Genomic DNA, 11,553 nt, shown 5'->3' with positions numbered 1-11,553 from the left:
AATCATGAAGCCAAATGCAATCAATTTACCGTCCAGTGAAATATAAACTGAACGCGTATGTCTTGGTATAGATTCTACATGTAATGTCACATGATCATTTGCTCATGCTATAAGAAAAGCGTTGAATAAAACCGATGATTTATCAGTTGATGACGACGACACAAAATGCAAATGTTATGTCAAACATTTATTGTCAAACTATAATTACATTCCGATTCCATGAGACGTCTTTAGTATCTCCTTTCTTTCATTCTGAAATGTTCGTCTTGAGAGAAGGCATGAACGTCTGCGAAGCTCACTAGTGCAAGGGTTCCCAAACTTCTCCATCTGGTGGCGCACTCGAATTCTTAACAAACGTGGTGGCGCTCTCGAACTCTCCACAACTACAAATAGTTAACAGCAACATACACACAAAGAGCATTTTGATTTTTAGAAAATTATTTCAAACCCCACTCGGAATACCTTCAGGGTCCACCAGTGGGTTCCGGCACACAATTTTAGAATCACTGCACTGGTGAACTATGGTAGGCCAATGAATGAATAGGCTGGAGTTTGTGTTTCACACCTGTTTGTAGCCTTCTACAACTTCTAGATCTTTTGCTTGCGCTACCCATCATACCTCAAAATTGCACTTACAACTTTATGAGCTCTGTGCCAGCTCTTATTCACAAGTCAAATCATAATTACAGACCAATCAGAATATAAAGGTCATTGTGTAACCGTAAATAAACATGTAGAAAAGCAATATAGAAATGATTTCATTTTTTTTGTCAGTGAGCACTCATGTCACACAGAGTGCTATTATTGTGTGTGTGTGTGTGTGTGTGTGTGTGTGTGTGTGTGTGTGTGTGTGTGTGTGTGTGTGTGTGTGTGAATGGACACAAAGGCTGGCGATCATTGCAGAAGAGAAAACTATGGCATTAGAGAAACACGCATCTGTACAGTGAGTATACACTCAGAAGAAGAGGATGTAGTACCATTGAAATGTCAGTCAGTAGCCTACTAGTTTGCATGAAAGAAAAGTTTAAGTTGCTGTGTGCTCCAGCTCATCTGAGAATCAACCTGCCAGCTTCAGGGTGATGCATACAATCCCTTCTTAACAAACACTAAGGACCTACAAAGTGTGTGTGTGTGTGTGTGTGTGTGTGTGTGTGTGTGTGTGTGTGTGTGTGTGTGTGTGTGTGTGTGTGTGTGTGTGTGTGTGTGTGTGTGTGTGGGTGGGTGGGTGTGTTTCTGTCTTTCTGTCTGCAGTTAAAACATGGATGATTCAGTGTTTGTGTCAGTACATAATTGGTGTGAATTGAAGTGGTAGCTGCCGATTGTAATAATTTAAAACAGATGAAGAAAATCATTTTAACAATTCACCTGTAAGCACACAAAGTCATTTTCACAAATGAATACATTTCTTGAATATCAAAAGTCTCATCGCTTTTTTATAACAGATGCTCACAATCATCTGCGCTACTTCCTTCTCAATGAAGACAGTCTTAATCATGTGGAGTCTTAAAGTTTTAAAACAAACTTTCATTCATTTTCCTGCGTCCATTTCTTCTTTATATTGGAGACGTTTGGAGATATTTGCCCCGGCAGAATACAGCAAGAGTTTCTGACGGTAGTGACCAAACTGCCAAATTGTTTCTTCATCGAGGGAATCCAGGTTCAGTCCAATCTGGGCCACCGACCTATATCATTGATCTGGCTGGGCACATCGTTAAGTCACATGATGCTACAACGGCCATCAGCCTTTGGCACAAGTTGAGGGACCCTCAAAAATTCTACTGAAAGGATAGGTCTGGGGGTCCTCCCCCTAAACCTAAAAAACCCTTGTGTTTCTTAGATGCAATTCCCTGCATTTCAACCAAATTTCAGCTCAACACAAGCCATACTTTTCTTTGTAAATACGGGACGATTCCGTATTTCAAGGGACGGTTGGCAACCTTAATGTCATAGGATTATTACTTCGCACATCGTTGATATGTATGGTAGATTTTTGCATGAATTACACTTCAAAATGATACCAATATTATAGACTCGGTCTTTAACCATAATGTTCCAGTCACATAGTGAGAGATGTAGGATGTAACAAAGACCATAGATTCAAAGGTCCCATCTACCAGTCCTCGTTATTCAAGATGGGCCCCCTGTATGATGTCCTGCATGATGTCCTGCATCCATATTCAAATAGATAGATGGACTGGTGTTGAGGTGGACGATTGTGCTCATCCCGGGTTAAGGTGCAGGACAAAGGCTGATTGAAGTTTTAAAGTCAGGAGTTCACCCAGTTGAAGTCCTTTTTGTGTGTTTTTTTCCATATCAGAACTACGTTTTCAACCGTTGAGGTCTTTCTCAGATTCTCTACCTCTAGCAGTGTTTCCCACACATCGAGGAAACTATGGCTTTTAAATTTGGCCGCCATAGTTTCCGAATATATAAAAAAAAAATTAAAAAAATTAAACGATTTCAAAAACGATTTCCTTCACATTTTCCTCCTGGAGTAAATATATCCTATAGAGAAAACCATGAGTGCTTGAAAGACAGAGGGATCAAAAGCCTATAGTGAAGTTGTTGTTGTAGTTAACTTGGATTTGGGAGCAATAAAAAAAACCTTCAGAGAAAGGACAGTTGGGATGAGTTTACCGACACTCCCCAGGCTTTGTTTTACAATCGTATGATAATGAGTTAGGCGACAGGCCTTCATTGACACAGCAGAGGAGACATCGGGCTACGTATAGAAATTAATGTGTAATGAATGTGAATATAGACATACTTTGAAAGTGTGTAATATGTTGTTCAGCCCTTTTACTGGGAGGAATTTTGAAAAACTGGCCCTGTGACCTGCACCCCTCATGTAGAATGTGCACGCCTATGTATGTGGGGAAAAAAGCATAGCCTACTCTCTTAAACCCTTTTTGTCTGTGTGTTAAGAATTTCACAGTGCTCCTAAATTATTTGTGCTCCTATTTTGTTTTATTAACTTTTTTCATTACATAGACCCCCGCATGAGAGATGAATGAAAGTGTGTTGTAAACAGAAATGATTCACTGCACTGCATTTAAAAAAATATATATAAATGACAATGTACTACTATTCATTTCAGGGGTACAATCTCATGTAATTTCTCAAAATTGAAATGGCTAAAATGTAGGCCTATAGTTTCTCCATGCGCCATACTGTACTCATTGTTTTGTCGTTATGCATTTATGCCGCGTAAATTTCCACACACCAAAGGCCCCCCCAACCCCCCCCCCCCCCCCCCCCAATCAAAAAATCCCGGCTGCCCCCATAGTTTCCAAAAATTCTGTGGGAAACACTGTCTAGGGAATCTGAAAAAGATTCCAGTGGTCGAAGCATTGTGTTTCTGCCATGAAATAAAACACAAAAGAAGGATTTGAAGTAGATGAACTCTGGGGTCACATGATGCTGCAGTGACCTTTGACCTTTTGGTGTCTAGTTGAGGGGCTCCTGCTTGATGCAGATGACGGAGGTGACCCCCCTGCAGGGCCCCCCCTGTGGCCTCAGCTCCCTGCGCAGCACGTATTCGCTGAACTGGGACGAGTCCACCCCTCCGCCGCACGAGCCCACCATCTCAAAACCCCTCTGTTGAAGACGCTCCAGCACCTGTGAATATACGCACACATGACATGCATGCACACACACACACACACACACACACACATGCTCACACTAAAAAACCCGATAGAAGGACATGTGCACACAGAGACATAGACAGTGTCCATTTCATCAGTTAATGCACTTTAGGCAACATACAAAATGTAGATGAAGAAACATATGCAAACACAACCAACCAGAGAGACAGACACACAGACAACCCCACATACAGTATTGTATAACACACACAGACACATACAAAAATAATTTGCACACTAAGAGAAACATAGAGACTCAAGGAGTGTTTTAAAAATCTTCCATAGACACACACACACACACACACACACACACACACACACACACATACACACACACACACACAGAGGATGACTTTCTCCATAGCAGGCGTTTCACTGCAGAGCACAGCGCGATAACACTCCATCACTGTAGCCTGCAGGGATGTGTGTTCCTCTCTCTCCTTCAACCCAAATCCCCCCATTCTTCCCTCAAATCCGCCTTCTATCTTTCCCTCCTTCCCTCTCTCTCTCTCCCTCCCTCTTTCTCTCCCTCTCTCTCTCTCTATCTCTGTCTGATTCTGTCTCCTGCTTTTGCATTCTTCGTTCTCTCTGTTAGTTTCTCTTTCTCGCTTTTCATCGCTTTTCACCCCGAACATTCTCTCTTTGAGTCTCTCTCTCTCTCTCTCTCTCTCTCTCTCTCTCTCTCTCTCTCTCTCTCTCTCTATCTTTCTGATTCTCTCTCCCGTCTCTTTCTCCCACTCTGTCATTCTTCATTCTCTCTGTCTGTGTCTCTTTCTCGCTTTTCACCCCGAACATTCTCTCTTTGGGTCTCTCTCTCTCCCGCACTCTGTCTCTGTCTCTGTCTCTTTCTCTCTCTCTCTCTCTCTCTCTCTATATATATATATATATATATATCGCTGTCTGATTCTCTCTCCCTTCTCTTTCACCCACTCTTTCATTCTTCGTTCTCTCTGTATGTTTCTCTTTTTCGCTTTTCCACACCCATTCTCTTTTTGGGTCTCTCTCTCTCTCTCTCTCTCTCTCTCTCTCTCTCTCTCTCTCTCTCTCTCTCTCTCCCTCTCTAGCACTCTCTCCCTCTGCTGCATTCGTGTTTGACCTCTCTCTTTCATGTTGTCCTTACTCTGCCTCTGTGATTCCCTCCATTCTCTCTTCCATTAGTATATGTGTCTGCATTGGCCACAGGGAGAAAGCGTTAATAACCAAAGTGATTTCTGTAGCGCCCGAGGGTGGAACAGACATGAGGAGGATTCACATGCTCGCACATGCACAGACACAGATACAGACTTTTGGGCGCACACTGCAAACAATCGGGCAAACATTTAAAATCATTTCAGGGGGGATACTGGAAAAATGTGAAAAGGAGATGGGCGAGGAAAAAAAAAGGTTCTTCTATTCATGCTTGATAGTGTGTGTGTGTGTGTGTGTGTGTGTGTGTGTGTGTGTGTGTGTGTGTGTGTGTGTGTGTGTGTGTGTGTGTGTGTGTGTGTGTGTGTGTATTTGCATAGTCTCTCTTTGATGTCAGCATGTATAAAGGATAACTATGACATCCATGATGATTCCAGACAGACCTTAAGGTCTCATTTTGTTCACACCCATACCAAAAGAATCGCGGAAGCGATAAAGAAACATCAGAGTGTCTGATTCAATATCTCATTCATAGCACATCACTGGTGCCTGTGTGAGTGTGTGCATGGGTACACGTGTGTGTGTGTGTGTGTGTGTGTGTGTGTGTGTGTGTGTGTGTGTGTGTGTGTGTGTGTGTGTGTGTGTGTGTGTGTGTGTGTGTGTGTGTGTGAGTGAGAGAAAGACATACGTAGTAATAGGCTATGCATGTGAATGTGTGGATGATGTACAAGTACAGTGTGTCTGATTCAGTCTTCCAATGATAGCATAACACTCTTGGGACATTGAAGAACTCTTGACATTTTCTTTCACTCCAATAAATTGGAAAAGAATTCCACTTTTTTCCAATAGTTTTCATATGTTGTTTACCTGCCTACCCGTGTGTGTTGTTGCTGTGTCTCAGATGGTGCCCTTGTGCACTTCGGGCACTATGTTTTAGTGAGAAATTAATACGCCATACGCACTGAAACATGAACACTGAAGTGCACAAGTGCACCATTTGAGATCCAACATGTGTGAGTATGTATTGCAGGTGTGTGTTTGTGAATGCAGACATCTCACCTGCACTGAGTTCAGCTGGCAGTAGCCGTTGAGTGGGAACCTAATGACATGTGTGTGGTCCTGGTTCCACCCGGCGCTGAGAGCCTCGCACATGACGTCCCCCACCTAAACAGGTCAAATAATGGACACTGGATAATCAGTACTGACAACATACTGTAATTCTACGTAGTTGGTACTGGCAGTTGTTCTTAACTTATTTTTGTATGACTTATTTTAAAATGTGTGCAATATCTTCGGCTTTTTAATGTTATAATTGTGTGCAATACTTGTTTTTTATTTCTTTTTTTAAGGAACATCAAAACTGTCAAGGGACAAAAGATGGAAATTAGCCATATGGCTATAATCTTGTAGCCTGGGTGAAAGCCAACTGTTGACTCCGTCAGACAGTCTGGCGAAAGCTAAGAGGAATCCGTCTCTGTGGAGGGTGGGAGGTGGCCTGAACTTACTCTGCCATTTACATTCATTGGAGTTCCGAATTCAAATTATAATTCAAATTGTGCTTTATTAGCATGACTGTTACGATATGATGTTGCAAAAGCATACAAATAACAAGACAAAAGTGTGAATAGTGCTACATTAACCAATCAGTAACGGTGAGTTCTGCGTCACCACTCTCCACTGTTTGCTGATTGGCAGAACCGTGACTGAACTGAGCAAGGAGGCTTTCACCAGACTATGTGCAAAATCTTTTGGTGGAATAATACATAGGATGGCATCGCCAGGCTAATAATCTTGTATGTTTTTGCATTTTGTATTAAATGCTATTAACATAGTATGTTGGCCCTTTGTTAAATAAATAAACTTCAAACTTCAAACCTGACCTCTGGGAAGACGTCCTCCAGTAGGCCCCTCTCCCCGCTCACGGCGATACGCTCCCCCAGCTCCGGGGTCACGCGCACCACCACGCACTCGCACGGCCGGGCTCCTCGCCGCGCCTCCCTCTCCCCCCGCCAGCGCTCCAGGGCCTCCTGCATGGGCCGCAGCTGGAAAAACTTCACCTCCTCGTAGAGTAAGGAGAAGTCCTGAGGATGGAGATGGAGATGGAGGAGCTATCAGTGTGTACAGTACATGCTCACCAAGACATGGGTGGTATTACACATACACATGCGCCCATGCACGCACACATGCGCGCACACGCACACACACACACACACACACATTCTATTCACCTCCTCGTAGAGTAAGGAGAAGTCTTAAGGAGATGGAGATGGATATGGAGGAGTTGTCAGTATGTACAGTGCTTAATCACCCAGACATGAATGATATCACGCATACACACAGCCATGCTCGCGCACACACACACACACACACACACACACACACACACACACACACACACACACACACACACACACACTCACACACACACATACACACACACACACACACACACACACACACACACACACACACACACACACACACACACACACACACACAGGGTGTTGGGTATGAGCAAAGGAGCAAAGAGAGAAAGGGAGAGATAGAAAAAAGACAAGAGACAGAGAGACAAGATGAGAGTGTGACAAACTGAAAAATAAATGTGAGAGCAAGAAAGAATTTCTGCATAACTGTCAATGTGAAGGTTTATATAAGGTCTTCTGTTTCAAAACAGGCATCCAACTGTATAACAATCTTTTCTACTTTCTTTCTACGTACTTCGAGTTGGCTTCTTCACTCACCTAAGCCCAACACACACACACACACACACACACACACACACACACACACACACACACACACACACACACACACACACACACACACACACACACACACACACACACACACACACACACACACACACACACAGAAACACACACACAGCTTAAAAGTTGTTGGGAAGGAGTAGTCCGGAATTATGTAGGAAGTAAAGTATGTGTCGGAAAACGAAGCTATCTCTCTTACCTCTCTCTCTCACACACACACACACACACACACACACACACACACACACACACACACACACACACACACACACACACACACACACACACACACACACACACACACACACACACACACCTTAAAGTCGTCTGGCAGGAGTAGTCTGGAGGTGCGTAGGAAGTTGAGGATATATCTGAACATCAGGCCGTCTCTGTCGATGAAGTAGTGCTGCTTTAGGCTGTCCAGCACGATCGGCTCTGACCCGTCAAACAAGCGACCAATCCTGACCAGAGAAAATGTGCATTACAAAATAAGTGACCAATCCTGACCAGAGAAAATGTGCATTACAAAATAAGTGACCAATCGTGAACAGAGAAAATGTGCATTACGAAACAAGTGACCAATCGTGACCAGAGGAAATGTGCATTACGAAACAAGTGACCAATCGTGACCAGAGCAAATGTGCATTAGAAAACAATCAGCCAATGAAGGAAAGTGGTGGATTAAAGGTGATCGTGTTGAGAAAGTGACCATCTCCAGAGCTGTTTGTTAAAGAATTATACACAAATAGTTCCTTACTGATGACTGGGAATCTGGGTATGCCTGGTTATAACTTCTGTGTGTGTGTGTGTGTGTGTGTGTGTGTGTGTGTGTGTGTGTGTGTGTGTGTGTGTGTGTGTGTGTGTGTGTGTGTGTGTGTATGTGTGTGTAACAGTGTGCATTGACTCAGAGTACGATTTCAGCACCACGGACAGCGCTGTTACTTTGTGTGCTTCTACTGAATGTATTCCTCGACTCAGGGTGCTTGGCGTATGTGTGTGTGTGTGTGTGTGTGTGTGTGTGTGTGTGTGTGTGTGTGTGTGTGTGTGTGTGTGTGTGTGTTTTCATTGACTCTGGGTACTTGGTGTGTGTGTGTGTGTGTGTGTGTGTGTGTGTGTGTGTGTGTGTGTGTGTGTGTGTGTGTGTGTGTGTGTGTGTGTGTGTGTGTGTGTGTGTGCGCGCGCCTTGGCTCCTTTACTCCTTGTGTATACCTTGAAGCTACTTGCCGAGTGTGTGTGTGTGTGTGTGTGTGTGTGTGTGTGTGTGTGTGTGTGTGTGTGTGTGTGTGTGTTCGTATGTATACCTTGACTCTGGGTACTTGGTAAGTGTAGCGAGGCTGCTGGTATACATGTTTCCGCCCACGTCTATATGGACCGGCGCGTTGGTCTTGCTCAGCTGGGCTGGCGTGGGTATCCCGTGGCAACCGATGGGCGAGGCGGGTGACTGGACCAGTAGAGGGCGACCTGACATGGTGATGCCGTGACTGTCCTACACACACACACGCACACACACACACAGTGGGCATGACAGAGGGAGGTTTACTATGACACTATGACCGTGGGCATTTAGCAGTTGTGTGTGTGTCTGCATACATACAGACAGAGACAGAGACAGAGAAATTTACAACATTAAAGTTAATGGATGATAGAAAGGGATGGAAAGTGGAATTTAGAAAACATTCAAATGTATCTAGTTTATTTACAAGTCTCAAGTTCTCTCTCTCTCTCTGTATGTGTGTACTGCTGTGACTGTCCTGCATACACTCCATAGAGAGAAGGGGGGATCCTACAAAATGTCCTTTAGTGAAAAAAACAAAAAACAAAAAAAAAACTTGCTTTTAAAATGATGCACACACCTTAATCAGAAAAAAATGAAGTGGATTCTGCTTTGCAAGATCATCTTTGAAAGTTTGGTTAGAATCAACAAATCTTAAAGCACAATATGAACATAGCCTACTGAATACATATCAGTCTGAAATACACATTTCCAACTGTTCTAATGTCCTCTTGAACACACAAACAGCACTTTATTTCTGTCATTCACCTAAAACAAATGTTCAACTCTTATTCAAACAATGCCCGACAGGAATACAACAGCCTACACGATTTATGTAGCTAGGGCTCTCCTTCTGATCATGTCTAAACTGCAGCACACACACACGACCTGATTTTGAGTTGTTTAAAAACAGGCCGGAACAGCAGCATTCTTCCTGCGAGCCAAAAAAGGCATCTTCTTCAGTCGCCTACCTGCGCTGCAGGCACAACAGCAGGGGGTGAGGATGCCCGGCTATTCTGCTCCCTTCGTGAATCAAGCTGTGCAGCATTCTCCGCACCACCGCGAATCATGGCAGGACTGTCCTCTCGCCGTTTTTTAGGTGGTGGTGAGACCTCCGGTGGTGCTGTCACGTTCAGCGGATACACCACAGTTCTCGGCCGCTTGTTGTTAGCAGCTCTCTGACGTTTGAGCGCGGACGCATCGCTCTCCTCCTCATCCTCTTCTTCCACGTGCTGCACATACGGCAGCAATAGCTGAACGGTTTCCGGTGCGATGCGCTGAGCAGCAGACGGAGCTAACTTTGACCCAATACCGGCGATGCTGTTGAGCGTTGCTATGGATACCGCGCCGATGCAGTGGTTCGTGTAGGTCTTGGACAGTTTGCCCGCGCGCGACAGCATCTGCATCCTCGTGCCGAGCAGGTTTTTGCCAATCGCTTTGTTCTCGTACCAGGTGGCGTCTCGTTCTCCGCAGTGATCTCGGGGTCGTTGGAAGAACGCCTTGCACAACGGATTGCGCTTGGCCAGGTATTTGACGAAGCTGGCGTAAGGGCAAAACTCCGTGCCAGTTTCGTACATGCGCGGGAGATTGTCCTCGTCCGAATCGGACCTTTTTTTAGTCCAAGACGCAGAACGCGACTTGTGATAGGGGCCGAGTGCTTTGAAATACACAAACTTTCTCCCGTCCTCGTCCATGGCCAAGCCGAACGAATCCTCCTCTAACTCTCGCTGATTTTCGCGACCCCGAGTGCAGAAGTACATGCAGGTCTCGAACCACACTTTATTGAGTAGCCCAAAAGGCGAGCTGGCGCAGAACACCGGGGACGTGTAGAGTTTTCTCAAGTCTGCGCGAGTTATTGCCTGTTTTTGCACCACGGGACCTGCGCCCTGTTCCTCCAGCTTCCTGATCACGGCCGCGAGCGTCAAGTTCGCGCCGCGCAACTCGGGGTCCTTGGTGAGGTCCAGGGCGCGACAGTAAGGTGGCTCGTTCAGGTACCGGTTGAGCGAGCTACGGATGCTGATGAGCGAGGACTTGCTGTACAGCTGGCCGCTTTTGGAGCGCGCCTCTGCATAGAAGGAGCGCAGCACGCCGCACAGCGCCTCCTTGTCCATACTCTCAAAGTCGGGACTCTGCGACTTTTCGCTCAGGTACTCGCGGAAGATTCGGACCGCATAGCGCGTGGCCAGGCGCGTGTTCTCACTCAGCCGGGACCGGTCGTTTTCCACTCCGACAGCAGTTCCATCCTCCTCCCCCACTTCCTCATCCTCTTCCTCCCCCAGCTCTCCCATGTCCTGCCGGTCCGTATTGCGCATAACGACCGAGTTCTCTTCAGTCGGGTCTGATGCGCAACTCTCTGGGAGCCCCCTCTCTCCCTCCTCCTGCTCCCACTCTTCCTCTTCTTCAAAGTCCCCGTCCTCCTCTCCTGTGATCTGCACCTCCTGAATCTCTCCATCCTCCTCCTCTTCCTCCTCCTCTTCTCCTTCTTTTTCTTCTTCTCCTCTGCTCTCCTGATCCCCCATTCCCCGGTCACCACACTCGCTGCCGCTGCAACTGCGCTCCCGGCTGCCAGGCATTCTCGCCATATTGCGGTCTGTGTACTGTGTCCCAGTCCCGAGGCAGTGCGCATGCGCTATATTGGACCGCCGCAGCGGAGCCGAGAGTAGTGTTCGGTGCTTTAGTGACCTTCAGCCACTAGCACAGACACGCGCTCTTAAAGGTGCAGGGAGGGGGGAGGGGGAGG

The 11,553-nt window shown here is 45.8% G+C and overlaps 1 protein-coding gene across 1 annotated transcript; it reads right to left on the bottom strand.

Annotated features, from left to right (window-relative positions):
* Positions 1 to 191: 191 nt before the first annotated feature.
* On the bottom strand, positions 192 to 11,287 carry LOC134451528 (uncharacterized; the record flags this gene model as incomplete). The annotated part of the gene is made up of 7 exons (XM_063202033.1): positions 192 to 383; positions 3,438 to 3,618; positions 5,832 to 5,936; positions 6,653 to 6,853; positions 7,857 to 8,001; positions 8,842 to 9,026; positions 9,785 to 11,287. Coding segments are annotated over 6 exons (2,310 nt in total), but the record flags the coding sequence as incomplete, so codon positions are not given.
* Positions 11,288 to 11,553: the final 266 nt, after the last annotated feature.

Source organism: Engraulis encrasicolus, chromosome 6, assembly GCF_034702125.1.
Source record: "Engraulis encrasicolus isolate BLACKSEA-1 chromosome 6, IST_EnEncr_1.0, whole genome shotgun sequence".
In the NCBI taxonomy this organism is placed as follows: domain Eukaryota; kingdom Metazoa; phylum Chordata; class Actinopteri; order Clupeiformes; family Engraulidae; genus Engraulis; species Engraulis encrasicolus.
Note: the sequence above shows the minus strand (reverse complement) of the source record. Positions and strands in the feature narration are given on the sequence as shown.